General features: G+C 41.4%; 1 protein-coding gene across 3 annotated transcripts; it reads left to right on the forward strand.

Annotated features, from left to right (window-relative positions):
- The first annotated feature begins 251 nt into the window (after positions 1–251).
- On the forward strand, positions 252–26,392 carry SLC5A1 (solute carrier family 5 member 1). 3 transcript variants are annotated; one of them, XM_086623747.1, is made up of 15 exons: positions 252–338; positions 2,688–2,759; positions 9,691–9,795; positions 12,191–12,250; positions 12,598–12,702; positions 17,021–17,126; positions 17,971–18,051; positions 19,109–19,329; positions 20,307–20,442; positions 21,224–21,331; positions 22,371–22,521; positions 23,154–23,322; positions 24,837–25,052; positions 25,357–25,462; positions 26,169–26,392. In XM_086623747.1, the coding sequence occupies exons 1-15, from the start codon at positions 252–254 to the stop codon at positions 26,390–26,392; spliced, it is 1,947 nt and encodes a 648-aa protein (XP_086479873.1). The 3 variants fall into 3 exon arrangements, with proteins under 3 accessions (XP_086479873.1, XP_086479874.1, XP_086479875.1); XM_086623748.1 differs by having other exon boundaries at positions 25,357–25,456; XM_086623749.1 differs by having other exon boundaries at positions 25,357–25,456; positions 26,190–26,392.
- Positions 26,393–27,972: the final 1,580 nt, after the last annotated feature.

Genomic DNA, 27,972 nt, shown 5'->3' on the forward strand with positions numbered 1-27,972 from the left:
AAACCCTGAGCACCTTCGGCAGGGGATCAGACTCTGAAATCTGCAGCACCTGTAGCAGAGGAGCAATATTTGGGAAGGAATTGTTGTCTGAGGAAAAGCTGCAGCTTCAACTTGTGTCCCATGGGAGACAAGTGAATCTGAAGTTACACATTATATAAGACGTAGGGGATGACAGCAGTTTATCATTAACCTGAACTCTGCAAGAAGCATATAAGTAGAGAAAGAAGAAAAAAGCCAGATAAGCAGCCAGGATGGAATCCTCTGTAAGGATCAACAATGCTGCGGACATCTCTGTTATCGTCATCTATTTTTTGGTGGTCCTGGCGGTGGGAATATGGGTACGTTGGGATTTTATTTTATTTTATTTTATTTTATTTTATTTTATTTTATTTTATTTTATTTTATTTTATTTTATTTTATTTTATTTTATTTTATTTTATTTTATTTTATTTTATTTTATTTTATTTTATTTTATTTTATTTTATTGTTTTTACTTAATGAGCTGGTGGTTTATAGGGTCCTGGGAAAATGACTCAGTAAATGAAAATGTGTAATTGTATAAAGATTTTGGTGCTTAATTGAGATAGTTAATAAGTGCATGGTGGGGAAAATGTGGGTATATACTGGAGAGGGGATGGCGACCCAGGGAGGCATCTGTTCAGGTGGATGAATGGAACTAGTGGGGAAGGTGAAGTAATGACGTTTGTGTAGGGAAGGAGCTGAGAGATCTGACCAGTAAAGATCAGGCCAGCTGGGCTTCCTGTTGGATGGCAGGCTGGAGGTGCAGAGATGGGATAGAGCAGGAGACTGCAGTGAGAGTTGGTGGTGTGAGGTGATGCCATAGGAGACGGGGGAAGAGGGAGTTGCAGGGAGAAGAATGGAGGTGAAGTCGATGTGCGGGGAGGGCAGTAAGGTGGTGTAACAGTAAAACTGCAGCTGTGACTCTGTGACAGACCAGGGACTGCAGGTCACCCTCAGCAAAGGAGTGAGATGGGTCAAGATTGCAGGTGGTACATGAACGCAGCGTTATTGTGGCTTTTTGGTCAGCAGGAGCTTGACTACAGGGTGCAGTGCCATTGAAACTGTGAGGAAGGAACAGTTTGAGAGGTGGCAAGTGATGTCAATGACCTGTTCATGATCGAAGCACAGCAGTACCTCCTGGCAATGCTGAATGTGCTGAGGACTGCAAGGGAAAACTCAGTGCCTAATCCGAAAACAAAGCACAGTGCTTTCACGGCTAATGGAGAAAGGCAGATACTATCCTGCTGGTGTAACCTCAGTGCTGAGGTGTTTGGAGATAATAGGCCAATACCTACAAAGCTGTAGGCAGTGGAATGTCCCTAAATTTCAAAGCTGCTGTTCGGAGGCTTCCTTGGGGCAAGCTCTGCTGCTCACCTGGACCCCTGACCATTAACAAGTGGAGGGGCAGCATTGCCTCTCGGGAATCCTGTGCTTGCCAGGAGCATCCCAGGGGTCCGTTTCACAGAGCAGAGAACTCAGCTGCAAAACAAACCTCCCTTTCTAGCAGTCTGGCAATGTTTTGAAGAGCACCAAAAATTTGGGGCGTACTCAAATTGGACACAACCTTTTCTTTACTTCTTCATCGTAGTAGTAGATACCAAAACCAGCAAAAAGTCTGAAGCCCTCAGTGTACCTGAACACTCTGCTGTCCTGCGAGAGGCAGCTGGGTCTCTGCCACAGAAGTCTGGCTGTTGCTGTAGTTGAACTTTGCATTAAACGTCTGTGACAAAAAAGGGCAGATCTGGGGCTTGTCAGGCAATTGTGCACAGAGTAGTTCCTGAAACCATTTCTTTCTAGCAACAATGTCCTCTTTATTGAACAAATACTTACTCAGTTGCTGTGTGAAGTTAAGCGTAAATCTATTGTATTTACTTCCTTTCTTCTGCATCAGAAGAAAAGATGTGGCTAATTTTCCCAAGTCCTCTTTCTTTATTTGCCTATTCAAAGTCCATCAGAGGAGACAATGGGAATCCAGTATTTGGATCAAGGTCATTAATAAAAATTGGAGGAAGCTTTCCCCTAAAGCCCATCATCCCTTTACAAATAGAAAATGAGTGTGTGAAAAGGAAATTTTAGTTGGCTTCTTTTTCTGAACTTGAGAGAGAAGCAAGTACAATGCTGATATCACAACAAGAAAATAGATTTTTGTAGATATCTGCTAGGGCTGGATAGTGTTAAGTAAAAAAGCTGCACACTTTCTGTTAATGAACTTGGAACTTATAGTCTTTTTTGATGTCTGAAATCAAAGGCATTGCACCCCTGTTGAAGTGTTCATATGAGCTTTTATCTGAATGGTAGTTTTTTTGGTTAAATTTAGTTTTATTTTAATGTTTCACACTGTAACGAAAGGTGATGCAATGGAGCTTCAATAGTTCATGCAGATCTAGATGCAATAATGGGAGATTAGGGACGGTTGGACTGGATGATCTCTAAGGTCTTTTCCAACCTAGAAAATCTATGAAATCTATGAAATAATCACTGCTCAGTTGTATTATTTCCTTCATCATAAGCTTGTTGGTTTTAGCCTCTCTGTTTATTTCTTCCACTTTAGCCTCCCCATATATTTTATCCCTCCATTCTAGCTGTTTATTCTTAGTCTGTGTATAGCTTGCCTACTATACACAAAATATGATTCAATCTTTCTTTTGTTCTTTTTTTTTTTCCAGGCTATGTTCAAAAGCAACCGAGGGACAGTAGGTGGATTCTTTCTGGCTGGACGAAGCATGATTTGGTGGCCGGTGAGTGCTGTATATTGTGTGTGTGTATAAAACATATGTATGGGTATGTGTGTCCACTTCTGTATGACTGTGTCTAGTCCTTAAATATTGAATATCTCTACAATACTGTTGAGGCTGTGATGGCTATGTCGTGTAGATGCACTTCAAACTCTTTCTGTAGCCATGGTGGCACAAGGCAGCCTGCACAACAAAAGCCACCTGATAGGCAGCGAAAAATGTTGAGGAAGTTGTCTGTGTTGAGCTCTGAGCTGTCTTGGTTATGTGGCCAGCTTGCTTGAACACAGATATGTCAAAGAAGTCAAAGAAGCTGGATCATTTTGAGGTTATCACAGAGAATTATTAATTTATTGAAATTTTTCCTCATATTGCTCTATTGTTTCCACTTTTGGTAAGAAGTTCTGGAAATATTATGATAAGTTATTGGTAAAATACAGTTTAAATTTATTTAAAGATGATGTGTGACTTACATTGTTTGTCTTCTGTGGATCCATATTCTCTTCCAAGGTGGAGAAAACGAGTCACAGATACAAAACATGTTCATAGCCATCCATCAGGCCACTGGCAGAAACGATATTAGAAACGTTGTTTCTTCTAGATCATACAGTCTGTTTAGTGTGACTACTTGGAAGAGTAGAAAACTTAGACAAACCTACATTTTCTGTATTACTTGTGTTGTGCATGCTTCCATATGCTTGAGTGGAAATCCTCAACATTCCTGATCTTGCATTCAGTCTCCAAAAATGGTTTTGCACTTCATTAAGACTTTTGATTCAAGATAACACCTGCATGGATTCAGTTTCAGGATCAGGGAGAGTGAGAGTAAGTTTCTGTTGTCTAAAATTTTAGGAATTTTCTTAAAGTAGGCTGCAGAAATACCCACACATCTTTCAGTCGTTTTGTGCTTCAGGGAGCTGCTCTCTGCCTTTAGAAGGGGTTGGGACTGCCTCTTTAATGACGTAAAAGCATTGAAGGTCAATGATAGTAAAACGTTGCCTCATTTGATGTAGTAGATCTAAGAAAATTCAGGTTCCACTGGAAGATTGAGGAAAGAGAAAGTTTGCAAGTTATTTCAGGATAAATCTCTTAATTCTAGGGGGAGAGAAAAAACCCAAACAGATTACTTTGCCTAACTGTCACTTCAATCAGTGGGCTGGTTTTAATGTTGTGCAATTCTGTGTGCCTGTCAAGGGTGAATATGCCCTTTTGTGCACATGTGAATGGAGATGGAAGAAGCCAGGCAGGAAAGACTCATGGTAAAAACCTTCTGTCTTGCTGCAGTGGCACTGAGAACTCCTAATGATTCCCCTAAGAGCCAGAAGATACTATCTAACACCGAGTTCTTTGCCAACACTAAACCAACAGATTCAGCAAGCCCTCTTCCTCCAGTGGGAAGACAAAAGGGATGACCCCACACTGCAGTGGTTGCTGCTGGGATCATCTCTGTCTCCTGCCCAAACTCTAGGAGCTCAGCATGGATGAAGTGCTAGTCATCAGTGCAGTCTGAGAGCACCCCTTCGATCCTTCCCTTTGGAATGCCAGGAGTGTCCTTCTGCACCATAAAAATAAACCTTTCTTGCTATTCTTCCTGGTATCACTCAAAATAAACAAACAGTAAGCACTTAAACCACAAACTAAATACCATGTCAGCAGCACCACCTTGGAAAGTTTGCCTTGGATAAAAAGAGATTCCAAAACACCTATTCCCACAGTTTAGCAGGTAGATGGGATGTCCATCACCCGGTGCAAACTGGGCTGAAATGACTAGGAAACCAATGAAAGTATAGAAAGTTCAGTCAAAGATGTGATCTCATTTCTGCACAGCTAATGCTTTGTGTATCTTTTACTTCTTCTGTGCCTTGACTTTTATTTTGTGCCAGGTCAGGACTAACCTGGCATGGTTCTGGAAAGCCCAGATATATTTCCACAGGCAGCAGATGAGAGGCAAGGTGGGGGAAGCTGTTTTGTAAGTGGATTCTTGTTTATCAGATTTCTTCCCTGCGATTTCAGGATAATGACCCTTGCCATTTAATTGCTTTCTGGAACAGAGAAAAATGGAAAAAAAATCCTTTCATATACTTGTTATAAACTGATTTCCCTTAAACTAATGACATTTTTCAGTGGCTGTGCTGTGTTCTATGCTCTACAGGGCAGCCTTAGGTGGCTTTTCTGACCCCGAAGGGGAAGGGGCTCATTAGCAGTGTATTAGGATCTCCTACTGACAAGCCTGGGAAATGGATTCTATTCACTCAAATGATATAATAGCTGTGGTTTAGCAGACTATTTAGCAGAGAAGACTCTGGCAATCAAAGGCTGGAGATTAGTCCCACTTTTGATACGGATTTTACGTCTCACTTTTGATACAGATTTTATGTGTTTGTCAGTCACTTTGCCTGATTGTGATTCAATTTCTCAATGTATAAAATAGGAGCAAACCAGTTATCCTGGGTCAAATCTGCCCAACTTTGGCTCTGATTGTTGACTCCAGCAGAATCCATGAAGGTTGTTTAGTATTTTGCAGAACCAAGCCCTTAGTCAGTCTTTTCTGGCTGTTCTGCTGAGGTAGTAGGTCCCTTCTGTGCCGGTTCACTGAAGTCACTGCCCTTGTGCAGTGGATGAGCCAACTCAGTACTCTCAGTAGTTAATTAGGTATCAAGGTATATAATTGCATTCACACTGATTGCCAGAAATTGAAATCTGGCATTGGTTAATCATAAGGTTATGAAATGCTGTGCCCTTTCCACAGTCTTTTTACAGAAACTGAGAGAAGACCATCAACCATCTTTGATTTTGAAGCTTTCCTGCTTCTTAATTTTGTTCTTCAGGTTCTGTAGTTTTGCAGACAGAGCTGTCTGCACAAAATTATGGGTTATCTTATATACCTTAGTTCCTGAGGCATAAATAGTCATAGGACAAGGAGTATCTGGTGGGCATCTGAAGTCCAGCTATGGTTAGAAAGATTTACTGAATAGTAAGTAGGGAGCACGCGGAGTCAGGACATACTACACTTGAAACAAAAATGTAACTCAGCTTGTTTGTTGTCGCTTATGTGTTGATCTTTATGAGACAGGTAAGAATTAAGGAAAAAAAAAACCCAGATCTTTACTTTAGTCTGCATGGCTTATTTTCATGGCCATCGGAACCGACCACTGGCACAATTTCACTGATCTCTGCATCCGGTTAAGTTTTACATATTCTCAGAATTCTCCCCACTTGTTGAATCTGGCACTGCTATGAGGAACCAGGAAAGACAACTCTGGTATGAATAAGATTTCTATTTGCTTTTCTTAGGTTAAGTGGAATAAGAAATAAACTTATTTTGTCAAGTTCCATGCAAAAAATAGTGTGAAATCAATTAGTTTTCAGAGTAAAAAGAATAACAGGCTAATCAAAGCAATGGTCAGGTAGAAAAGGAAAAGTTCAATGAAACAGATTTCTACAGAATCCGACAGAATTTTCCAGCCAGCCAGGAGGTGTTTTTGTCTCAGAGGACAAAGGTGGAAAGGTATCAGATCAGCCTGCGTGCAGCTGTGCTGTTCCAACAGCCGTCGGGCTTGTCGACAGAGACGTATTTGATGTGTGTTGCACGTCCATCTCTCTCGCTTAGTGAATTGGGAAGTGTATAAATTTGGGTTAATTGGGTAATAATGCAATGCATAGAATTTGCAGAGTAATTGGGAAAGCAGGATAAAAACCTGCACTTCTTTCTTTGGGTCTCAGAGCCTTGAAAGCATGGCAGTAACATTTCATTGTAAACACTGTACTGGTTTTTCCAAAGTGACTAAGGGTGATCCCAAAAAACTCAGGTAGGAAAAATTATATCCTTCCATCAGGGTAAAGTCACATGTTGCAGGGAAGAGTTATGAGTTAAAGAAAAGCGTGGACAGTGTCAAGTAGTTCTCAAACAAGGGAATGAGAAGTTTGTCCAGGGCAGAGGGGTTTGAGAAGCAGCTTCTGCAGGTGACCCCTGGGAGAAGCCCATGGGATACCTCAGGGCAAGGCATGACCTCATGCTGATGTGAGGGAGCCTCTGCTGTTCCCTGCAAAGGGGCTAAGGGCCACAGGCATATGCTTTGGAACAGCAAGTGCCAGGATGTCACTGCATCCTCGAGTTAATGAAAAGAGCAAGGTGAAATGGTTAATGAATAACACGGGAAAAACAGTGATCATCATCTGTCTGCAGTATGGTGGTACTTTTCCTGAACAGAGTACTCTTGTTAAAACCTGACCTCTTAAAAGATTTTAAAAGAGTTAATGTTCCACTTTGGCCTCAGGTTAGTTTGGTTTTTTATCCTCTCTTTCCCTCTTAACAGCTTTTGTTCCTTTCAATCAACTTTCTTTACTTTTCTCCCTAGATCTGTTTTTAAAATCAATTCACTAACATATTCACAGAACAGTTAACGCTTCTAGAAAATTGTTTCTCTGTGTTGTCTCCCAGTTTCAGCCTAGCGTTCGTTAGGTCATGTATGGGTGTATTGCAGCATCTCCCAATGGCAAGCCAAGCAATTCCACTTTCAGTACAGAAATGCCACAGCAGTAAGTTCTTCAGCAAGATGGCTTGGGCCCAGAGCCCATCCGCCTTCTTCCCTCATCCTTAAAGTACTGCCATGGCATACTGGAAATTTCTTTTTCCCCTCTGGCATCAGCAGCTAACGGGGTGCAAACATATTTGCTAAACGCTCCTCTTGCTTTAACCACGCTGCAGTTTCAAGGGTTACAGGCATTTTCCCAACTATGAAGCCACATTCTACCTTTCCATGTATACATAACAATGTAAAACATTTTTTAAATTGCATCCATTATTAGTATGTGTTGATCTTACAGTTCTACTGCACTGGGTGTTCCCTCATTCCGAGAAGAAAATTTAGAAAGTGAGGTGCCTGCATTCACGTTGTTTTGTCTTTGCGCTGGCCCTGACTATGTTGGTAATTTTGCACTGTTTCAGTTTGGTTTGGTATTTTTCTTTCAGTGTAGTTGTTCTCTGGGCAAAGTTGGGAACACAGCATTGTCAATGCGTGCTGCAATATGTCCCAGGGTTTCAGGCACTGATCCAAAGCTCCCTACAGCTGTCACTTCTTAAAGTTCTTCGTTAGCTGCTTTCGTTACTTGGATCTGCGCGCAGTACATTTTAACTTTCTGAAACATTAAATAAAACCAGAGATTAATGTGGTTAATCTTTTCTGGTGATTGCATTTCTAGTAACCTAGATTTAAGTTTAATTATTTATCTGCAGGGAAGGCAGTGAGCAGCAGTGCTAATACCTGGTATAAACGGTATTTTTTTCTTCATGATCATTGCTGAGAAAATACTGTTACTGTCACAAAGAGGTTAGAAGAAAAAGTTTTCTTTATTACCAGTGATCTTTCTGGCTGTTTGCTGATGCTTGTTGCAACACTTCTTGTTCTTGTAGAAATAACTGTCACGTGACAAACTGGTTACGTTTCTGTAGGGCGCAACTGACTTCTAGAAATATGTACAAAAACAAATCCAGAACTGAGTGAACTTAGAGACAAATTTCCTGTCACAGCAAACGAACAGTTTGTCTGCAAAAGGACTAGAGGAAATCAGGAGATCAAACTGAGGAAAGGAGGAAAAAGAAAAAGCTTGGAAAAGAAAGAGTAGAATCCTTTGATGAATTTTATTTATACTTTGCATATAAAAAATGGAGGAAGAAAATCTGTTTTGTGGTTAGAGATTATGATTGTGAGATGAAGAGCATGGTTGCTACTCATGGCCATGGCATAGCTCTGTAGAATAACTCCGATCTTCAGAGGTGGATTTCTATGATGAAATCTCTTTTATCCTCCCAAATCTCAGGCAATCATTCCTGTGCTCTCAGAAAGATTGACTAAATTTATACTGCTGCTCAACCAACTCACTGCAGTGACTGCAGACCTGGGAATTTGTAACTATTCCCTTTATATAGATTTTAGGACCCTAAAAATCTCCCAGTGAGTTGCAGGCAAGGAATATTTCTCCTTTTTTGTAAGGTGACTCCGAATATATTCCAACTACCTATTACTTGGGAACTACATAAGGAGAACGTGCTGGATGCAGATCCTATATTGATATGTCTAAAAAACCATTTTTAAGCACCTTGGGATCTTCCAACATGAGAGGTCTACCTCAAATGAGAAAATCAGAAGCTGGTCAGCAGAGGTTCTTTTGCCTACTTCCTATATGCTTTTCTTTTAACCCTCTTTCCTTTTTTTATTTTGTATCTTCCAGAGGACATAAACTAAAATAGAAGTTCTTCCCACTGTTCTGTTTATATGATCAGTGCAATATTTGGGAGTCTTAGATATCCAGCACTTCTTAAATATAACTCCTTGATTTGCTATTGTTTGTGTGTTCCAGAAGCACTTTCACAGCAGATATTTTTGCCATGCAGCTTTCAGAATTTAATTCAACAATCGAATATCTTTTGGCTAAAAGCAAACCAAGTACAAAGTAAACTTTTGACTAAAAGTAAACCAAGTAAACCTGTGTAACGCTTGCCGATGATACATTTAGTTCTACACTCTGTGGAATATGAAATGGGAAGTGCCAGTTTGACAAGTGGATACACACTTATCGTTTCCTGCTTGAGCAAGACAGATCGCAGTCGTCTTCCCTGATAGTTTGGATATCACCCAAATGCCAGTTCGTCAAACTTTGCAAATATTTTAATCTTTATTGGTGTAATGAACTGTTTGACTCAACTGCAACATCTTATTCTTTCTCATTGTTGTAGATATGATGGCTGGAGTCTCAGGTTTGAGGGGGAACAGTAAGATGGAGTCTTAAAAGTGGTCAAGGAAGTTGATTGTCCATCATTCTCATCATCACGATCTGATGATAAATAGGCATGAGTTTGAAATGCCAAATGAACGGGATTTTTCTAAGTTACCATGAACAGGACCTAAGAGCCAAATATTGTTCTTTCTCTTTCCAGATCGGTGCTTCTCTGTTTGCCAGTAACATTGGCAGTGGACATTTTGTAGGAATAGCAGGAACAGCAGCAGCTGGAGGAATTGCCATTGGAGGATTTGAATGGAATGTAAGTGATATGTATTTAAGTGAATGTATTTGTGACATCAGGATTATTTGCAGAGATGAATCAAAATAGCATTGCTTAATAATTTAGGATTGTCAAAGTTTGTGCTTGGCAACACTTATTTTCTCTACAGACCAGTAAGTAAGTAAGTAAGTAAGTGCTAATGTAATCTACTCTTTAGCTTGTCCTCCTTGGTCCTTGTCCAAGCCACTGGAAGAAGATGAACCTTTTCAGTGGAATAAGGCTTTTTAGAGAGCATTTGAACAACAACAACAAAAGATGGATTCTCTACTCTATACATATCTTTCAATTACTTTTAAATTATTAATAAAGAGCACTTTTAGACTGCAGGATGTTGGGAAGAATTTATCAGTTTTGTAATCCATAGCATTTTTTACAGCATTTTGCTATGTAGGAATTGTAGAAGGAGCTTTGATATTTTCACAGGCTATAAGAAATACCACCTGCATTCCAAAAAGATTTTCCTCTTTACTTTCTCCTTCCTCTAATTACGTGTGTGTTTTACTTAGGGTTGCAGTATAGGGTAGAGATATCCAAGCTGACTTTAAATGAACTACTTGGGATACCAGGGTAGCATTAACTGCCAAAGCAGAGATTCACATGAGCTAATTCAGTCCATTTCCTCGTATTCTCAGGCTCTGTGGGTGTGGATAATAATGGCCTTGTTCTGCTTAATTCACTTTCATGGAAGGGATTACACCATGACACAAAGGACTTAATGACATACATAGGTTGATACTTTCCTTGCATATAATTCTGCACAGTGAAAGAAGCGTACCACCCTGAGAGATCTGGCTTTTTTCTTTAGCAGGTAGATGGTTGCTGCAAATAGTCAAGTACTCATATGACATAAATATTTAAGAAGGATAAAAGCTAAAATGAACTCTGTGAGATGTGCACAGTTAATCTGTCGTCTTTCCCTATTCGCTGACACTAGTCCTGTAACAAACCTCATTTCCCTTCTCTTCCTACCAGAACTCAGCAATACAAAACAGAACAAGTATTGCTTGAAATTTCGTGGTGTTCAAATCTCTGGGACCCATATCCTTCCTCAAACATATCCACCTCTAACACTTCATCTCCTGGGAGATTGTCTGTGGACTAGTATCAGTACACAGTGTACAACAATTCTTGTTTAGGAAGAAGCAATGATGCGTGCACGTATCTGAGCAGACACATTACATATTTCATTACTTGTGCTGTAGTGGAACTGTTGCACAGGTGAATAGACATGGTGGAAGTATTGCTCGTGACTGTATAATCTGACTCTCCTCTTGAAAGAAACACTAAGTTTGACTGTTATCGTGCTTGTGTATCTCCATTATTCCAGTGAAATTATTTCTAATTTGACTTAGTATGACAGAAGAAGCTGACCCAGTATTTCTTGTCCATCTTATGGTTTTGATGTAAGAGCAGAACTTAAAAGATACAGTTTTTAAAAGCCCTCTAAGCTCTGTGGACAGAATAAATGCAGAGTGCAGCTCTGAAAGCAGAATTTTGTTCTATATTTGTTGATTTAAATACATACAACTCCATAGAACAGGACATTTGCTAGCCATTTAAGTCAGAAAACAGTGACAGTGCGATGCAGTAAGATCTATAGCTCACAAAATACACACAGTGACACAAAATAGATTATAAACTGGTGATGTGGAAATACAAAATATTTTAATAGATGCATGTGGTACATCCTGTACAGTATGTGGGATTGTTGTAAAACACATGGCCGTCTCACAGAGACCCCATGGAGAAGGCAGTTAATGATCAAAATAATAATCAGAAGAAGAACTGCTGCTCTCCCCAGCACCTAGATTTGCAGATTTCACAACACACCATTGCATCATACCTGGTCCTGAGTGGGAAACTCTCCTGCATTGCTGAGTCTGGGATCGAGATGCTACCCAGGTCTTGGGTAGCAGACTTCCTCTTCCTTAATATTTCCCAGAAATGATGGCCTTATGGGCTGGCTGTGTTTTAACCATCATTAAACCAGGCTCCCTGGGCCTGCTCTGAAGAGGGCTGGGATAGTCTGGTGATGCTAGTGGAGCAGTGCTGTGATATCAGAAGGCAATCCTGTGAGCAGAAATCGGCTGGTTTTCGAGAAGATGTATTATTATCACATGTGCTTCTCTGGGGCATCTAGCATGAAATCCAGGCTGGGTAATACCTGACAGTTTTTTTGGCCAAGATTTCATTCCCAATTTTACAACTGCAAATCGAAGGACAGAGCGGTTCCTCCTCTCCCCTGCCCTCACAGTACCCAGCCAGGTTTGTGTGGTTTCAATGGTCTCCAGCTGCTATTGGGTCTGATAAATGGTCTTTGGGAGTGCTATCTAGAGAGAGGAGGCTAATTCAGCTGATTTTCTCTTGGCTGCAGGCTCTGATTATAGTGGTTCTTCTAGGATGGCTGTTTGTACCCATTTACATCAAAGCTGGGGTAAGTCAAAACAGTACGTTATGCTTTTCTTTGCTGCTCCTGTTTGTGGATCAGGTCTTGAATACTGCAAAGCCATTCTGAATGGCACGAGATTGGAGCATGCTAGAACTGCGCTATGTTACGTCTGTATATATTTGAAAAGTGAGGATTCTCTGTTCTGAGACCTGAGCTGAGAAGTTCTTGGTACTCTCTCCTTGTTCCCCTTTGATTCCTGGAGCAGCTCTTCCTTGCAACTGCATTTACAGCTCCCCTCCTTTTCCCTCCACTCTTACAGTAGCAAAAACCTTCCTCTTATTTGCTTTCTCTCTGTTCCCCGTTATCTGAAACCTTATCTACCCTCCCTGCAGGTGGTGACAATGCCAGAGTATCTGAGGAAGCGTTTTGGTGGGAAACGGATTCAAGTCTACCTGTCAATCCTTTCTCTGCTGCTCTATATTTTCACAAAGATCTCAGTAAGTAAAACTTTCACAGCATTTCTTCCATCCTACATCGATCAAAGAAGAGAAATACCCATTTACAATATTGATTACACAATTGGTCAGTTGCTTCTGATTGGGAGCCCTTGGCTGAGTTAACGATGATAAAAATATGATTTTGTATTTTCTTTATTCTGTCTAGTGGGATTGTGTATCCAGATCTGTTCTGCAATCCAAGTTTTTTTGCCATTCTGGCAATGTCTCTTGATGTTTCTTGTGCTTTCTGTTTTTGTTTTTTTTTTTTAGGCTTTTAAGGTTTACTTCTACTTATGCTGTCCCCTAGAGCAAGTCAGAGTAAAGGGAAACTTGTGTTGTGTTACACTCTATTGTCTTAGGGATCTGTGAAACATGTGGAGGAAAGAGTCACAACCTGTCAGTTTGTACTGTTTTGGCTGCTTCAGTTCTCTGAGAAATAATAGCTGCTGCTCGTTTAACCATGTAGTTTTAGAAACTTCTAGTATTGCTTTGGACACACAACGTTCTACTCCAACCCCTGGCCCTTCTGCTAAGGGGAATGGACAGTTCTTGGTTCCAGAACGAAAAGTGTGCTCTTGGGTTTTCAAGGAGCAGGAATTTTTGTCCCCAGACTTCATATTTATCTGTTTTAGCATCCCCTGGTGAACATGCCATCGGTAATACAGGTGATGGAAAAGTGCGAGAGGACTATGGAGAAAAAGAGATTAATAGGAATTATAAAATAAGAGAGTGGGGAAATGCAAAGAAGGGAAATAATAACAGCTGAGGTGAAAGAAGGGAAAAGGAGAGATTCTTTTAATGGGCAAGTGGTTGGTAAAAAATTTGAAGTGCTATCAAGTTAATGTTTATTGGTTGTGTTGCTGTGAAGTAGTGAAGGGAGCTGGTGTTTTCCATATATCTTGAAACTACCAAGCCTCTGAAGAAGTCCACAGTTCAGGCATACCTCAATCTGTTGTTTTGCAGAAGTTGCCATGGCAGATTACTCTTTGCCCTCTGAATGGGAGCTGAGTGATAATAGTGCAATTTAAGCTAAAAGATTGGCCTTTTGCTCTCATTCTCACATCTTCACGAGAACTGATCCTTAGGAAGGTTATAAATTAATCAGATTGGTACTGTGGAGCTGGCCTCAGCCTTGAATTTCCATATATATCAACAGGATAATTTAATTTGCTGTTGTTGTTCTTAACTACCATAATCGGAAATCCCAGGTATGACACAGTTCTGGCAGTTCTAGCAGCTGAGAAACTCTTCCAGTCAGATGACTCACAGTCCTATTCTGCAACATGTGTTTGCAGTGAGCCCATCGAGGTGTTATGTAGGTTCTGAATTTACTATCTTTTATTTCCAGTCTCTGTCACGCCTAAGGATCCGGTTATGGGATTTCACCCTGATTCAATTGGAGTGTCTTGCTTCCAGGCAAGACAGATTCTCCATTTAAGCTTCCAGTGTGATCATAAGGCTGAAGTACCTTCTCCTACTCTTGTGGCCCTGTCTTGCTAGGGGGCAGAGCAATTGTCAAGAGATCCATACAGCCGCAGACTACCTGGGGCCCACTCTACCAGTGGCCCATCCCAGCTTCCCATGAACCCAATTATTCCCGATGTGTGTGGGGAATCGCCGTGGAGCTGGGTCTCTGTGCCATGCAGGGGAAGAATCTGGTGCACAAGTTCCTCTAACCATTTCTCTTGTTTCCCCCATCTGCCCAGACCAACTCTGACAGTGTCTGTGCCATCTATGTGAATCTAGCACAGGTCTTTCTTCCCAGAGGCACGTTGTATATCTACACGTGCCCGTGTGTTGACAATCCATGTCATAGCCAGCCTGGAGATTTGCATTTTACTTCCTTGACTACTGCCTTTGCAAACACTCCTTTGTGATCTTCGAGGCTTACTGAGGTTTGATGTAGGAGGATGGATTTCTGCCCTGCCCTTAATGGGCAGTCACACCTGTCAGTTTGACTGGCAGCAATACATACTGCCACTTATCCTTGTAGAAGAGTGGCATCTTGTTTCTGGGGTAGTTATTTCACGTACTGCTTCCTTGATGTGTTAAAATATTGTCTAATGTTCTTGATAATATAATTATTATGGTGCTTTCCAATGAGCAATATGAAGTGTCAGGTCGTGTAACTGCTGGCATGCTCTTTCTGGCATGGTGCCCACCGCCACGTGATGATCAGATTCCCTTTGCACACCTTGGTACAAGGTCGTTATCATTTCTGTCTTTTACTGCACGTTTTCTGTGTATTTTTTATTGATTTTGCACCTTGGTTTGTGACTAATCAGCCACTTGCCAGACAAGGCCATGCTGCAAGGTCTTGATCTTTGGGATCAGGACACACGTGATCTTTGAGCTGAAAGTATTTCTGTTGCACACGTGCCTCACATGTACATGCTTCCTAAGCATATGTTCTGCCAGTTGTTCCTGCATGACCTGTGGATGGCTTGGGAGAGATAGCTTGTAATGTAAAGGAAAGATTTACTCTATTCACAGATAAGATAAGGATTAAATAGTGTCCATAAAAGAGTATAAATGGAGAAACAAGGAAATATTGGAAGGAAATGATCTAATTGGGAGGGAGGAGCAGAGAAGCTGGAAGGTAACTCAGCAATTTGAAGGAGCTGATATATTGCTCTGGATGCTAAATAATTAACTACACATTTCTTTCTGGGCGTCGTTTTAGTACCATTAATATTTAGTGCTATGTAGGCTAAACTAAGGCCAAGAACAATAGAAAGAAGATCTAGGGTGTAAGCTTATCAGTGGTGTGAGAAGATAGATAGGAAAAAAGTATTCCCATAGAGAGAAAGGACAAAGGATATAGTCTAACAGCCACTGGAGTTAGGAGCTAAAAGTCCAGGTTCCCAGTTCCAAACTAAAACCTATAAGAAATCAAATATTCTCAAGCTGCTCCAGAGGCTGAGTTTTGGGAGTGGGACCTCTGTTGTCATTCACACTCTGCTTCACAGTTGTTTTCTGCATGCCAGGGCAGTAGGGTTGGAGGACCTCTTGCTGCAGAGGTCCGTACCTCTTCCTCGTTCTTCAGAGAGAGTGAAGGGTGAGATCATACCCTGCAGTCTCGGTTTCAGCATCTCTGGAATGAAGAAGGTGTCTTCATCGGGCATCTCCCAGCTAGCAAGACTGCATAACTGCTTATCAGTGCATCTGCCACGCCTTCCCTCAGCCTCGCCGCGGACAGGAGCTGTGCAAGTGCCTGTCCTGTGGCCGCTCACCCTGGTTGTCCTCAGCCCAGCCTGTGGAACCTCCCGCAAGCAGCCACCCAGCAGCTGCCCTGCAGCCTGTGTGCAGGCTTTACCCCAGGGCACACGTAATGCTGTTTGTCTTTGTGTCTCAAACCCTGCATATGAGCAGTTCCTGCAGCATTTTGCAGCTCCTGAGCTTGCTGAACACCGCTAGGACTTGTTCTGTCAAATGAGGATAGAACTCTCTGTATAGAGCCCCTGTATAGGTGGTGTGGTATACGGAAGGGAGGTGTGCAGGTGGGACTGGAGGTGAGCCCATGAACTGGGTGCTCAGGAGCAAGGGTAGGTGTAGATGCAAACATCTAAGGAAAGCATAATTTACAGTTACGTGTTCGAAGTGCACTGAGGTATATTACTCTAATTGCAAACTTGGGTAAATCAGATTGATGCAGATTATCTCTAAATCAGGAATTGATTTAATGTGATTAAAATCCCAGACTGTTACTCTGAAACCTGAACAATTCCCTTCTTACACAAGAGCTAAAGGTCTCTTCTGTTAGCCAACTCATGTCAATTATTCTGACAGGAACTTAAAAATAGAGATAATATAAGATTTTTGCCTTTAATTACCATTAGTTCTGAACCAGCAAGACTAGCTATACCACATGTATGGAAGCAGTGAAGAAAAAGTAAGAGATTTATAGAGTAGCATTAAATGAAGAGAACCATCCTGTATCTTGGAGGTGTCCCAGAGTCCATCCCTGGGCATAGCAACCGGTGCAACCGGAGCTTTAAGTAATTTATTATTAACTGTCTCTCAGCGTGTAAGCACCGAGTAGTGAGGTGACTGTGTGTCTAGCTAAAACGGTCAGTTGGAAAGACCTGGACGTTCTTTGGGAAGTGTTACAGCTCTATTACTGAGAGCAGCAGGGCACTGAGAGAAAACTGGCAGTTATGCTAAAATGGCCTTTATTTTCTTTTTGATGTTTTTTTTTTTGCTGTGTGTGCAGCACTAGAAGGGGGAGTTGTGTATTTCAGTACCTGTATCATGAATGTGTAATATGCCGTCATCATGAGTTTAAACATTGCTTAATCTATTATTTTGTGTTTTATAGGCAGATATGTTCTCTGGAGCTATATTTATACAGCTGGCCTTGGGGCTGAATATTTATGTAGCCATAATTGTACTGCTGCTTGTTACTGGTGTTTACACCATCACAGGTGAGTGTGCAGAGCAGCCTGATAAATTAAAGAAGTTAGGACAGCCAGAAAAAAGAGAAGAGGGCAGGTGGGTAAGAGGAGAGAAATAAATTCTTTTGATGGCTGCATCCAAAGCAGCATGGCCAGGGAGCAACAGGTCAAGGGAGGTGATTCTGCCCCTCTACTCTGCTCTCATGAGACCCCACCTGGAATACTGCATTCAGCTCTGGAGTCTCCACACAAGAAGGACATGAAGCTACTCGAGCGAGTCCAGAGGAGGCCACGAAGATGATCCGAGGGCTGGAGCACCTCTGCTATGGAGACAGGCTGAGAGAGTTGGGGCTGTTCGGCCTGGAGATGAGAAGGCTCCAGGGTGATCTTATAGCAGCCTTCCAGTACCTAAAGGGGACCGACAGGAAAGCTGGAGAGGGACTTTTTACAAGAGCATGTAGTGATAGGACAAGGGGAAACGGCTTTAAATTGAAAGAGGGCAGATTTAGATTAGATATAAGGAAGAAATTCTTCACTCTGAGGGTGGTGAGGCACTGGACCAGGTTGCCCAGAGAAGCTGTGGCTGCCCCATCCCTGGAAGTGTTCAAGGCCAGCTTGGATGAGGCTTTGAGCAACCTGGTGTAGTGGAGGGTTTCCCTGCCCATGGCAGGGGAATTGGAACTAGATGATCTTTGAGGTCCCTTCCAACCCAAACCATTCTATGATTCTATGAAAATCTGAAAGGGGAGTCGTTTACAGTGGTCTTTGTTTCAAAGAGAGAGGTGGTGAGAAAAGTGGAAAAAAAAAAAAAAGATTTCCATTGAGGCATTTGCACAGGGGCTAACCTGTTTGTCTTACTTTTCTTTGTCTTTAGGTGGCCTTACAGCTGTGATTTACACAGACACCATACAAACAACTATCATGGTAGTGGGATCCCTTATTCTCATGGGATTTGGTGAGTAAATCAGATGAGTTCATCTGGAATGTTCAGCCACAAATCACACAGTGGCTATGGAAATGGATCCTGCAGTGTGGAACCCTGTTATCTTAACCAGCAGATTTCAGTTCATACACCTGTTTATCAGGGAGAAAACCAGGCATGCTGCCAAGCCCTTTAGTCATTGAGACTGAATGTGTAAGGTAATGTATAGCATGCCGTGACAGAACAGGACTTGTGATGGCTAATGGGGTAAAAGCAGAGTTGTTTTCAGGTGATGATGATACTCTTGAGAAGTTCAGAAAGCATCTTGTTTCAAGAAGATTTTAATTTCATAGATATTCAAATGCTAATGCATGAAATTTCTGATTCAAAGTGAAGAGCTGTTGGTCACGTTGCATGTTTTTAACTTGTTTCTAGCTGCTGGCTTGTGTTAGAACAACCCAAACGCATTAGCATTTTAAGTAAGCCTTGTAGTTGATCTGCAGGTGTCATGACATTGCCAGCTGGACAAAAGACTCAAACTGAATGTTTACGAGTAGGACAACATGTGACCTGAAGACCATATGCATTTTAAAACAGAAGTCACGCCGTTAAACGGAATTACTAGGAAGGGCTCATAAGAGAGAAAGACATAGTGATAAGATTCTGTGAATTGATAGTGTTCTTTCCTTTTCCTTCTAGTTACTCACCGCTTAGTTTTCCTCTAGCTAGGTCTTTCACTGAAATGGAATTTTTCTACCATTGTTACAACAGAAATAACTTCAGACTGGCCTAACCTAGAAAGGCCCTGCCTCAGATTCTCCTTAGGTTAGCAGTGTGTGGAAATAATGTATCTTCATTTCACTTCTTGGCAAAGCATCTACAAGAGATGTGGAGCCTAACGCGGTGTTTGTGAGCCGTATGGAAACCTAAGCAGAAACGTGACCTTGGTACTTGGATCATGTGAACACTTACGAAGCACTGCGTGCTGGTTTTTACATCCTTATTAAGGAGGTTTTTCTCCTCACATTCTCTAGCTCTACTTGAGATTTCAGTATCAAACATTTTGCTACTTTCACTTTCTATTTCTCAGGATTTGCTGAAGTAGGAGGGTATAACGCTTTTGTGCAGAAGTACATGGAAGCAATTCCATCCCAAGTCTCCTACGGGAATACTACAATTAGTGAAGAATGCTACGTTCCTCAGGATGATTCCTTTCACCTCTTCCGAAATGCTGTCACTGGAGACCTGCCATGGCCAGGGGTCATCTTTGGAATGAGCATCATTAGTATGTGGTACTGGTGCACGGATCAGGTAACGTAGCAGCCATATGCCTTGGAAATGCCAAACACAAAACTCCACAGTCTAGTGTGAGCTAGGGATATTGTTCCCCACTGTAACTCAAAGCTGGGTCACAGGCATGGCAGTTATTTCAAGACTGGTCAGTGACTTTTCATTTCTGGTTTCTAAACCCCTCCTACACGTGATAAAATGGAACAGGTGGTCTTCAATTCTTCTTACACACTGTGCCCATCAGATGCTGTGTTTAATTCCTGTCTCATTTTTTTCTGTGTGATCATGTATAGAAACAGAGAGGCTGTAATGTGGACATTTACTTAGGAAACCATGTATCAAATGATCCTCGTTAGACTGGGTCTGGATACAGTTCCCCATTCAGTAATCTGAGTTCGTTTCCTATTTGTACGGCTTTCATCTTTGCATGCACAGTCTTGGGAGGGTGTTCTTTATACGTCAGGTCGTTCAGTTTGGAGACTCTTCCCTGGTCCTCCTTCCTTCTCCATAAAACCTACCGTCCGTTTTCCCCAAGAGATCCCACTGACATTAGTAGAGGAAGTGTACTCCTGCGACTGGGACATGAGAATGTGTCCAATCTCTAGCAAGTGATCTGTCTGCATTCTGAATTGTGAGAAAGATAAGCTTCACAATTTGTAAACAAATAGAAAAAAAACCCAACAATGTAACTATGTCTATTGCTCAGCTAAATATTTTATTCCTTTTTGGCTTTTTGGTCTGTCTGCTTTAAGAACATCTTGCGAGAAAGTCCTACCTCTTAAACGTACATTGGATAAATGATATGTTCCTTTACTTATTTCAAATATATACTTTGATTTTCCTGTGGTTTTTGTTTTTCCTAGTGACAGAAATGGTAAATAGGCTTTTTCACTATTACAGAGGTTAAGAAGTACCTTGTATCTGGAACTTGGCATGGTGTGTTCATGGAAAGGCTCTTCTTGGTTGAGTCATGCATGCTTGCCATGTCTCATTGACAGGTTATTGTCCAAAAATGTCTCTCTGGCAAGAACATGTCCCATGTGAAGGCTGGTTGTATCCTGTGTGGATACCTGAAACTCTTGCCCATGTTTATCATAGTGATGCCTGGAATGATCAGCCGAATTTTGTATACAGGTATGCGTATGTTACAGAAATGCAAATGTCTTCTTGCTGCCTGTCTTTCACTGCCGATCTCTCTCCATGTCCTATTCCCTGTCCCTTCCAAAATACCTCTTAGATTGCCATCTTGTCATCCAAATTGTCCAGGCACATGTAGGCCCAAAGGCTAACTACGTTATAAGAAGCCACAGGTCTTCCCCTTTTCCCTGATCCCAGGTTTCTGCTAATACTATTGCTGTCTCGTTTAGGGGAGAGAAATTCCACAGCGTCCCTCTCCAGTTGTCTGTTTTGCAGCCCTGCTCTGGCTGAATGAGTGGGAAATGCTGTCTGGGCCTGACACTCTGCTGGCAATCCGAGGGAGAGGGTCGTCAGTCACGGACAGCAGTGTGTTGGGCTGTGGACAGTCCTGAGTGCAGCGTGGGGGAGATGCCAGTCTCCCTTCTCTCTGACTGTCAGTGTGTTTAACAGCGGGCAGAGGTGTCCAGGTTGGACGGAGGGGGCTTTGTGTTCCTGTGCTGGTTTTTCTACTTACTCTCCTTGTGCTGTCCAGTCCTGGTCCAACAAATTAATGCTTTTTTTTTTTTTGACCTGCAGCATTTTTCAGTGTTTTTTCAGAGAGGAAAGGAAGGATACAGGCTTAGAATCACCTTCCTCCCTGCCAGCAGACCATGGATAATATCAAGCATGTCAGTCCAGTGGTTCAACACAGAAATAAATTTTAGAAGCTCTGCTAATTTGGGAGAAATCTGTTGTTTATGTGACCTTGTCTAACCCTGTCTCATTATCCTCTCCTCAGATGTGGTGGCTTGTGTTGTGCCGGATCTCTGCCGGGAGTACTGTGGCACCGCAGTTGGCTGTACAAATATTGCGTATCCGTTAATGGTAGTGGAGCTTATGCCAAATGGTAAGACACTGTTTGTATTTGTTTGTCTTAGGAAAGGTGAGGCTGCCCGACTGTAAGAACAGGTGATAGAGGGAGCTCAAGTCTCAGATATAGTTCAAAAATTCTGGCTGGAACCAGGTACTGTTAGTCAAAGGAGTAGTCTGAGTTAGTTGTAGCTGTAGGTGCAGAATAAATAGAGGCTGACAGTGTCAGCTCTCAGCTGGCAAATACTGCGTGACGAAATGGTAACGGAGCTCCCTTTCTGTGAGGGTAAAAAACAACCTGCTTTGCCAATGAGTTATAAAAGACTGTCTCTGCCAGAGTTTCTGAGCTGGAGGCGTACACCTGCAGTCCTAACCTAAACCTGCTGAGGTGGGAGGAGAAAATATTCTATATACACATTGTCCTGTAAGACAGCTGTTCAATGAGAGAATAAGGCACCACTCTGGAGAGGACTCTGTGTATATAGAAGGTAAATTTCTGCAGAAAACCGCAGAGGTGGTTTGTAAGGCTAGAAAGACAGATTATGAAATTATACAGACCACAGCACTTCCCTGGTATCTTTACTACATCCCCACTGTATTATAACTGTTGTACATGGTATTATTAAAATACTACAGTACTTCCCATGCTGTCTGGAAAAGTGGCTTACTCTGATTTTCAGACAGTGAACAAAACTTTTTTTTGCCAAACAACTGGTTTACAAATACACTACAAGCAAGAGAACACTTGCCTGCAAACAAGAGAAATTATTTCTGTAATTGTTGGGGAAAGTCTGCTCAGCATTTTTTCCTTTTATTTCAGCGTTTAATCAGATATCATTCACCCAAGAAGCACTTATGTGCTAAAAGCTCAAGAGTTGCCCTATCACTGCTGTAAAAAGCTCAGCGGACATCACAGCTTGCATTGCAAGAGAACGTCAGGCCGGCATCGGCACATAAATACGCCAGACACACTCATAGCTGGCTGACTTGAGAGGGTCAAACAAGCACTGTGGATGGTGCCACATACCAAGACTCCATGGAATGCTCATCCCAGTTCACCTGTCTTTGTATTTCAGGTCTGCGGGGTCTGATGTTGTCAGTCATGTTGGCCTCCCTTATGAGCTCCCTGACTTCCATTTTTAACAGTTCTAGTACTTTGTTCACTATGGACATTTACACCAAAATTCGACCGCAAGCATCTGAGAAAGAGCTTATGTTAGCTGGCAGGTGGGTGCAACCGAGTCTTCCCCAGCTGCACGAACGTCGCGCGCCAGGTGCTTTGCAGGCGGCAGCCTCCAAAAAACGCACCGAGGTCCTGGGTGAGAAATCTGCTCTGGCAGCCTGCGGGCAGTGCAGCAGTGGCCTCCTGCGGCCAGACGGGCTGTCCCACCCTGCGCTGTCCTTCCGGAAAGAAAAAAAAAACCGTTTCCAATTTGACAGTGGTGCATGAAGTAGCTAAACATTCTCAACGCTTCCTACTGCTATTCAGAGGGAACTATTTTAAAATATCTTCATAGGCTTTTTGCTGCATCGTACTACAGCATCGGTGTAGTAGTACAGCATCAACTGGTTCTTTTAGTTGATCTGCTGCTGATTTGGCTCTACACATAACAAACAAAGGAAAAAAAATGATTTTCTATGTTTTGATTGTATGTTTGTCTGTATTCTGATGCATATTTGGCAGACACAATATCCAACTTTGGTTTCTTTTGTTTGTTCAATGGTAATTGGCCATTATCATTGATTTTGCTGGTTGTAATACAAATTAGACATTTAAATTATTGATTAATTGCTGTTTTTTCCTTTCTGATAGATGCTTCTAAGCAGGTGGCTAATTGAATATCTGTCTGTGTTTACAGGGCATTTATGTTAGTTTTAATTGGCGTCAGCATTGCCTGGGTTCCTGTGGTGCAGTCAGCTCAAAGTGGGCAGCTCTTTGATTATATTCAGTCAGTTACGAGCTACCTGGGACCTCCCATTGCTGCTGTCTTCCTGCTTGGCATCTTCTGCAAGCGGACCACCGAGGAGGTAAGTACAAATTAGGAAACAGATATGCTGCATGTTCCTTTAGACATTGGGAGAACTGCTTTTTTGTTTTAGTGTCTTTTATTATCAACTTCTTCCCGTTTGTTTTAATCCTACAAATACTTCAGGGATTCTGTGTTTCTGTACCCCAGTACTCTGTGTTTCCATACCACAGGACCTGAGGTTTCAGAGATGAGTATGAAAAAGTTCTTTGCTAATCTGATAAATAGTCACCTAGGAATTCACTAGATAGATAAGCGTGAAGAAGTGTGTCAAGTGGATAATTTATGGAGACAATTTATGGAGACATATTTGAAAGTAATCTTTTAGGACGTTGGTCACCAAACTGCTTTACCAAACGTATCATCTTTCACCCTCCTCTTGACCACTATGTATTTTGTCAACACTCTATTAAACAAACATGCTGTTTTTTCGTACATTGTTTCCCATTGCTTTTAGGACCTGGTCTGGGAATCATTGATTTTGATTCATAGAGCAGTGAACTGAGAAATATTGTACCTAAGCCTTTGTAAGTAACTCAGAAGGCATGAGGTCTGTCGTGTGCTTTGATGGGACCATAGGCCAGTCATGGTGACTGGGGTCTCAGACATTTTGAAAACTCAATACTCAGGAATTCAGTTTATTTTCTGTAATACTAGGAATAGCAATACTTACCTATTGCTCAAGTTTGCTGCAAGGAGGATGAGTTCAATGAGAAAGCCTAGAGAGAGGTTTTTGAATAGAGCTTGAACTTTTTTCTCACTATTTTCTCTCGAGACCGGTTCAGTGGTTATTTGTGTGTATATCCAAGAAAAACCTGTTTTACACACAAGGGATGTTCCATTTCCTATCTCAATATGGCTAAACCGTATTCACTAAACCATATTCAGGGTTCAATGACCCTTACAATAAAACAACAACAAAAAATTATGTTTAAACAGAATTTCTCATATTTCAATTTGTGCCCAGACATACCTGTGTGTCTTTTATACTTCGGGCTACAGTAATATATACCTAGCAGCAAAACATCCACCAAAAGTGAGGAGAATTAACTTTTAACTAATTACTAACAAGGTAATGAGAAGATAAAGCAAAAACATATTTCAGGAGGAATGGTGCACACTTGGTAGCTGGTTCCATCATGCTAGAACTGTCAGGGATTTAGCCTTCAAAGATAAAAAGACATGAGAACGACCCCTGGGATGTATAGTCTGTGACAAGAAACAGTCCTGTATAAGGAGAGCATTGTGTGGAGATGGATGAACTTTGAGAAATGAGCTGGATAATGTGTCCTCCATATTCTTTCTCTGAGCTGCTGGTCATTGCCCCTTTTGGATGTGTTAATACACCGAGCTAGTAAATACAGTCACCAAAAGTATCTGGGTTAAAACCCGTGTGCCAAAGCCAATGTAACACAGAACTACCTCCATGTTTCCTCCAGCAACTATTCAGAGCTTAGAGCTTATTTCCATGCCTGAAATAATTCATTTTGGTAACTTCTGTCACTTTGTCTGCAGGGTGCCTTCTGGGGCATGGTTTTTGGGCTGCTCGTTGGACTCAGTCGAATGATTACAGAGTTTGCCTATGGAAGTGGCAGCTGTGCGAGCCCTTCCAACTGCCCATTCATCATCTGTGATATTCACTACCTTTATTTTGCAATAATTCTTTTTGGGGTTTCCGTCATTGTCGTCCTGGCAGTCTCCTTCATGACTAAGCCCATTCCTGATGTACATGTGAGTATTATTGCAGTCCTGCTCCTCAAGAAATGAAACTCAATGAAATCACTAGTTTTAAATGCTGGTACCTGGTATATTACCTGCTGACATTTCAGCTACCCACATCGTATAGTCCTTGTAAGAAAGCAAATAGTCTTCATTTATCTGTCACAAATCTTCAGTGACTCCTAATAATCTTCAACATTGACACAGCAGATGTTTGAAATGCCATGGTCTTATAGCTTGTTCATGTGCTGGCCAGACTGGTTTGTCTCTGTGTAGTAAGGCTATAGGCTTATAAACTCGTTTTGTTTCACGGCAGCTTTATCGCTTGTGCTGGTCTTTGCGGAACAGCAAAGAAGAACGTATTGATCTTGATGCAGATGAACAGGACAAAGCTTACAAAAAAGATGAGGAATCAGGTAATTGTTGAATACCTTTAGATTCTGTCATTTGCATATGCCTACTTCATTCCTGAAGAAGCATCAACATACTTGATATTCAAAGACATCCTCCCTCCCCCAACAAGAAAACCTCAAACCCCACAGATTTAAATGGCTGATAAGCTGCCTTTTACCAATCTGTCAAGCTCAGCGTAAATCAGAAATGAGTGGATTTGGAGGGAGAAAATCTTGTTCTCTAGGTAGCTAGGTGGCGGTTCTAGGACTAAAGCAACGGAGATGCTTTATGTCAGAGGTGGTGTGCCCACATTCATCTGGGCAAAACCACCTGCTCTCTTTGCTGGGTTTCTGGTTCTGCTGCCAAGTTCCTTTCGTAAGTATCCTTAAATTAAGTTTTTAGTATTTGATTAAAAATGTAGAAAGAATTGAAAAACAGAGTTAAAGCTCTGCAGCGTGGTTTGCTTCTCTAGTACCAGGCCAAGTCTCTGGGCTGCAGAAGGCGCAAGCGCCTTCTGCAAAAAGCTCTCTTGCAACATGTAGAAAGTCACTCTTTTTCCAGGTGAGATGTGAAAACTCAATATTACCTTCATTCTTGTACTGACTGTACTAAAATGATTCCATGTAACTATGACCGTGACCCAGAACTGCTGTATTAAATATAGGAATGTTCTCAGTCACAGAGGTCTTCTAGTGTGTGCAGTGGTACACGCTTACATTGTGTTATTCCTTCCAGTTCATGAGGAAAATGAAGAAGAACCAGGATTCTTGAAGAAAGCGTGCCTCTGGTTCTGTGGCTTAGATCAAAAGAAAGAACCCAAACTGAGCAAGGAGGAAGAGGAAGCATTGCAGAAGAAACTGACTGACACAAGAGAAGAGCCATTTTGGAGAAATGTTATGAATATCAACGGCATCATCCTATTGACTGTGGCTGTATTTTGCCATGCCTACTTTGCATAAACCTCTGATTACAGCTCCGAAATTGTACTGTATTGTCAAGCAAAAACAATGACTTGTAGATTTATGGTTAGATACACTTAGTCCTTTCATTGTCTACATTTGTAAAAAATCAGGGTGATTTACTTGCTGATTTTGTGATCATAATTTCAACAATCTAAAGATGAAGGCCACTGGGATTTCAAAAGAGAGCATTTCTGTTTAGACATTGAATCGATCTAGGGCTAATAGAGGTTCAGAATTTCCATCCAATATTCTCTCTACTTGTGATACATTTCGTATTCTAGGTGCAAAACACGGCTGCACGAGCTGTATTTCATATCAGGGTTTATGAACCTCCTTTTAGGGTTGATTTTCAACCCGTCTTCTTCTAATCATTCAGATTTCTTTTTCCTTTGGCTATGATAATTTGATTACAAAAACCCCACAACAACTGAGGGACCATGTTACGAATTCAAATTAAAAAATCATTTTTGTTCCCTCTAAGCATGACATATCTTAAGTAAAGGATTTATGTATATATTGATGTATTTGACATCATCTCTAACTTTCCATTATAACCTTTTCCCCCTTTTTCTCACTTTTCATTGTGTTGTGTTTCTCAGTAATCTGTGGAACACTAACCATCTGAATTGATCGCATTTTGAAATTAGGGAAAACATATCTTGTTGATCTTAGTAACAATTCTGCTTATGATAGGTTCTCTGTTTAAGGATAACTTCAAAATGTCCTCCTCTCTATATGTTTTAATATTTGAATGTGAAGCTTTTTTATACAAAATACATATATTATATATATACATACAATACATTATATATATGCACTATATATAATATATTTTTAAAATGTGTGTGTGTGTGTGTGTATATATATATTTATCTCTTACTGATCAGTTCCCATCTTGGTATGTCTAAGCTAATTTCTACCCAAAATTACCAGGACCTCTGTAGCGTGGGGTTGGTGTTACTCTATTGCCTCTTTCTATGGACCGGACTGCAAAACAGTCCGTGCACATGGTTAAAAATCCAAAGCATCAGAATCCTGGGCTTGCATTTTTCTTTCAAGTACACTTGAGGGCTCTGTACTGCTTTTCTGCAAAGCTATAAATCTTTCTTCTGAAGAGTTCATTGAGAAATAGAATTCATACTATACAACGGTCTGAGTTAACAGTTCATGAAGGAGAATAGTCACAGCTGCGGGATATCAGCTAAACCAGTCTGATTGTCTCCACTTGATAAGTTTGACACCAGCTGGAGATACAGGAAAAGATAGATTTAGCACTTCAAAGCAAAAAGCAATACATCTTCTTAGCATCTAATTCAGCTTCTTGGGGCATCAAGTGTAAAAGGAAGACATCAGTTGCTCCTGTCGAGCTGCACCACAATCAATTCCTTGTTCCTGTTGCACACGTTTCATGGGATGCTGCATTGTCTCAAAGCATTTCAGTGTTCTACAGCAGGATGCACCAGACTTGCAATAAGTGCATCTAAACAGGAAGCCAGTGTAGTCTCTCCATATGTGCTACACCACACTGCTAACTCCTGCAGCTTTAATCACCCTCACTTTGTCATCTCCTGACGATA

Source organism: Tauraco erythrolophus, chromosome 19 (genome assembly GCF_009769465.1).
Source record: "Tauraco erythrolophus isolate bTauEry1 chromosome 19, bTauEry1.pri, whole genome shotgun sequence".
Lineage (NCBI taxonomy): Eukaryota > Metazoa > Chordata > Aves > Musophagiformes > Musophagidae > Tauraco > Tauraco erythrolophus.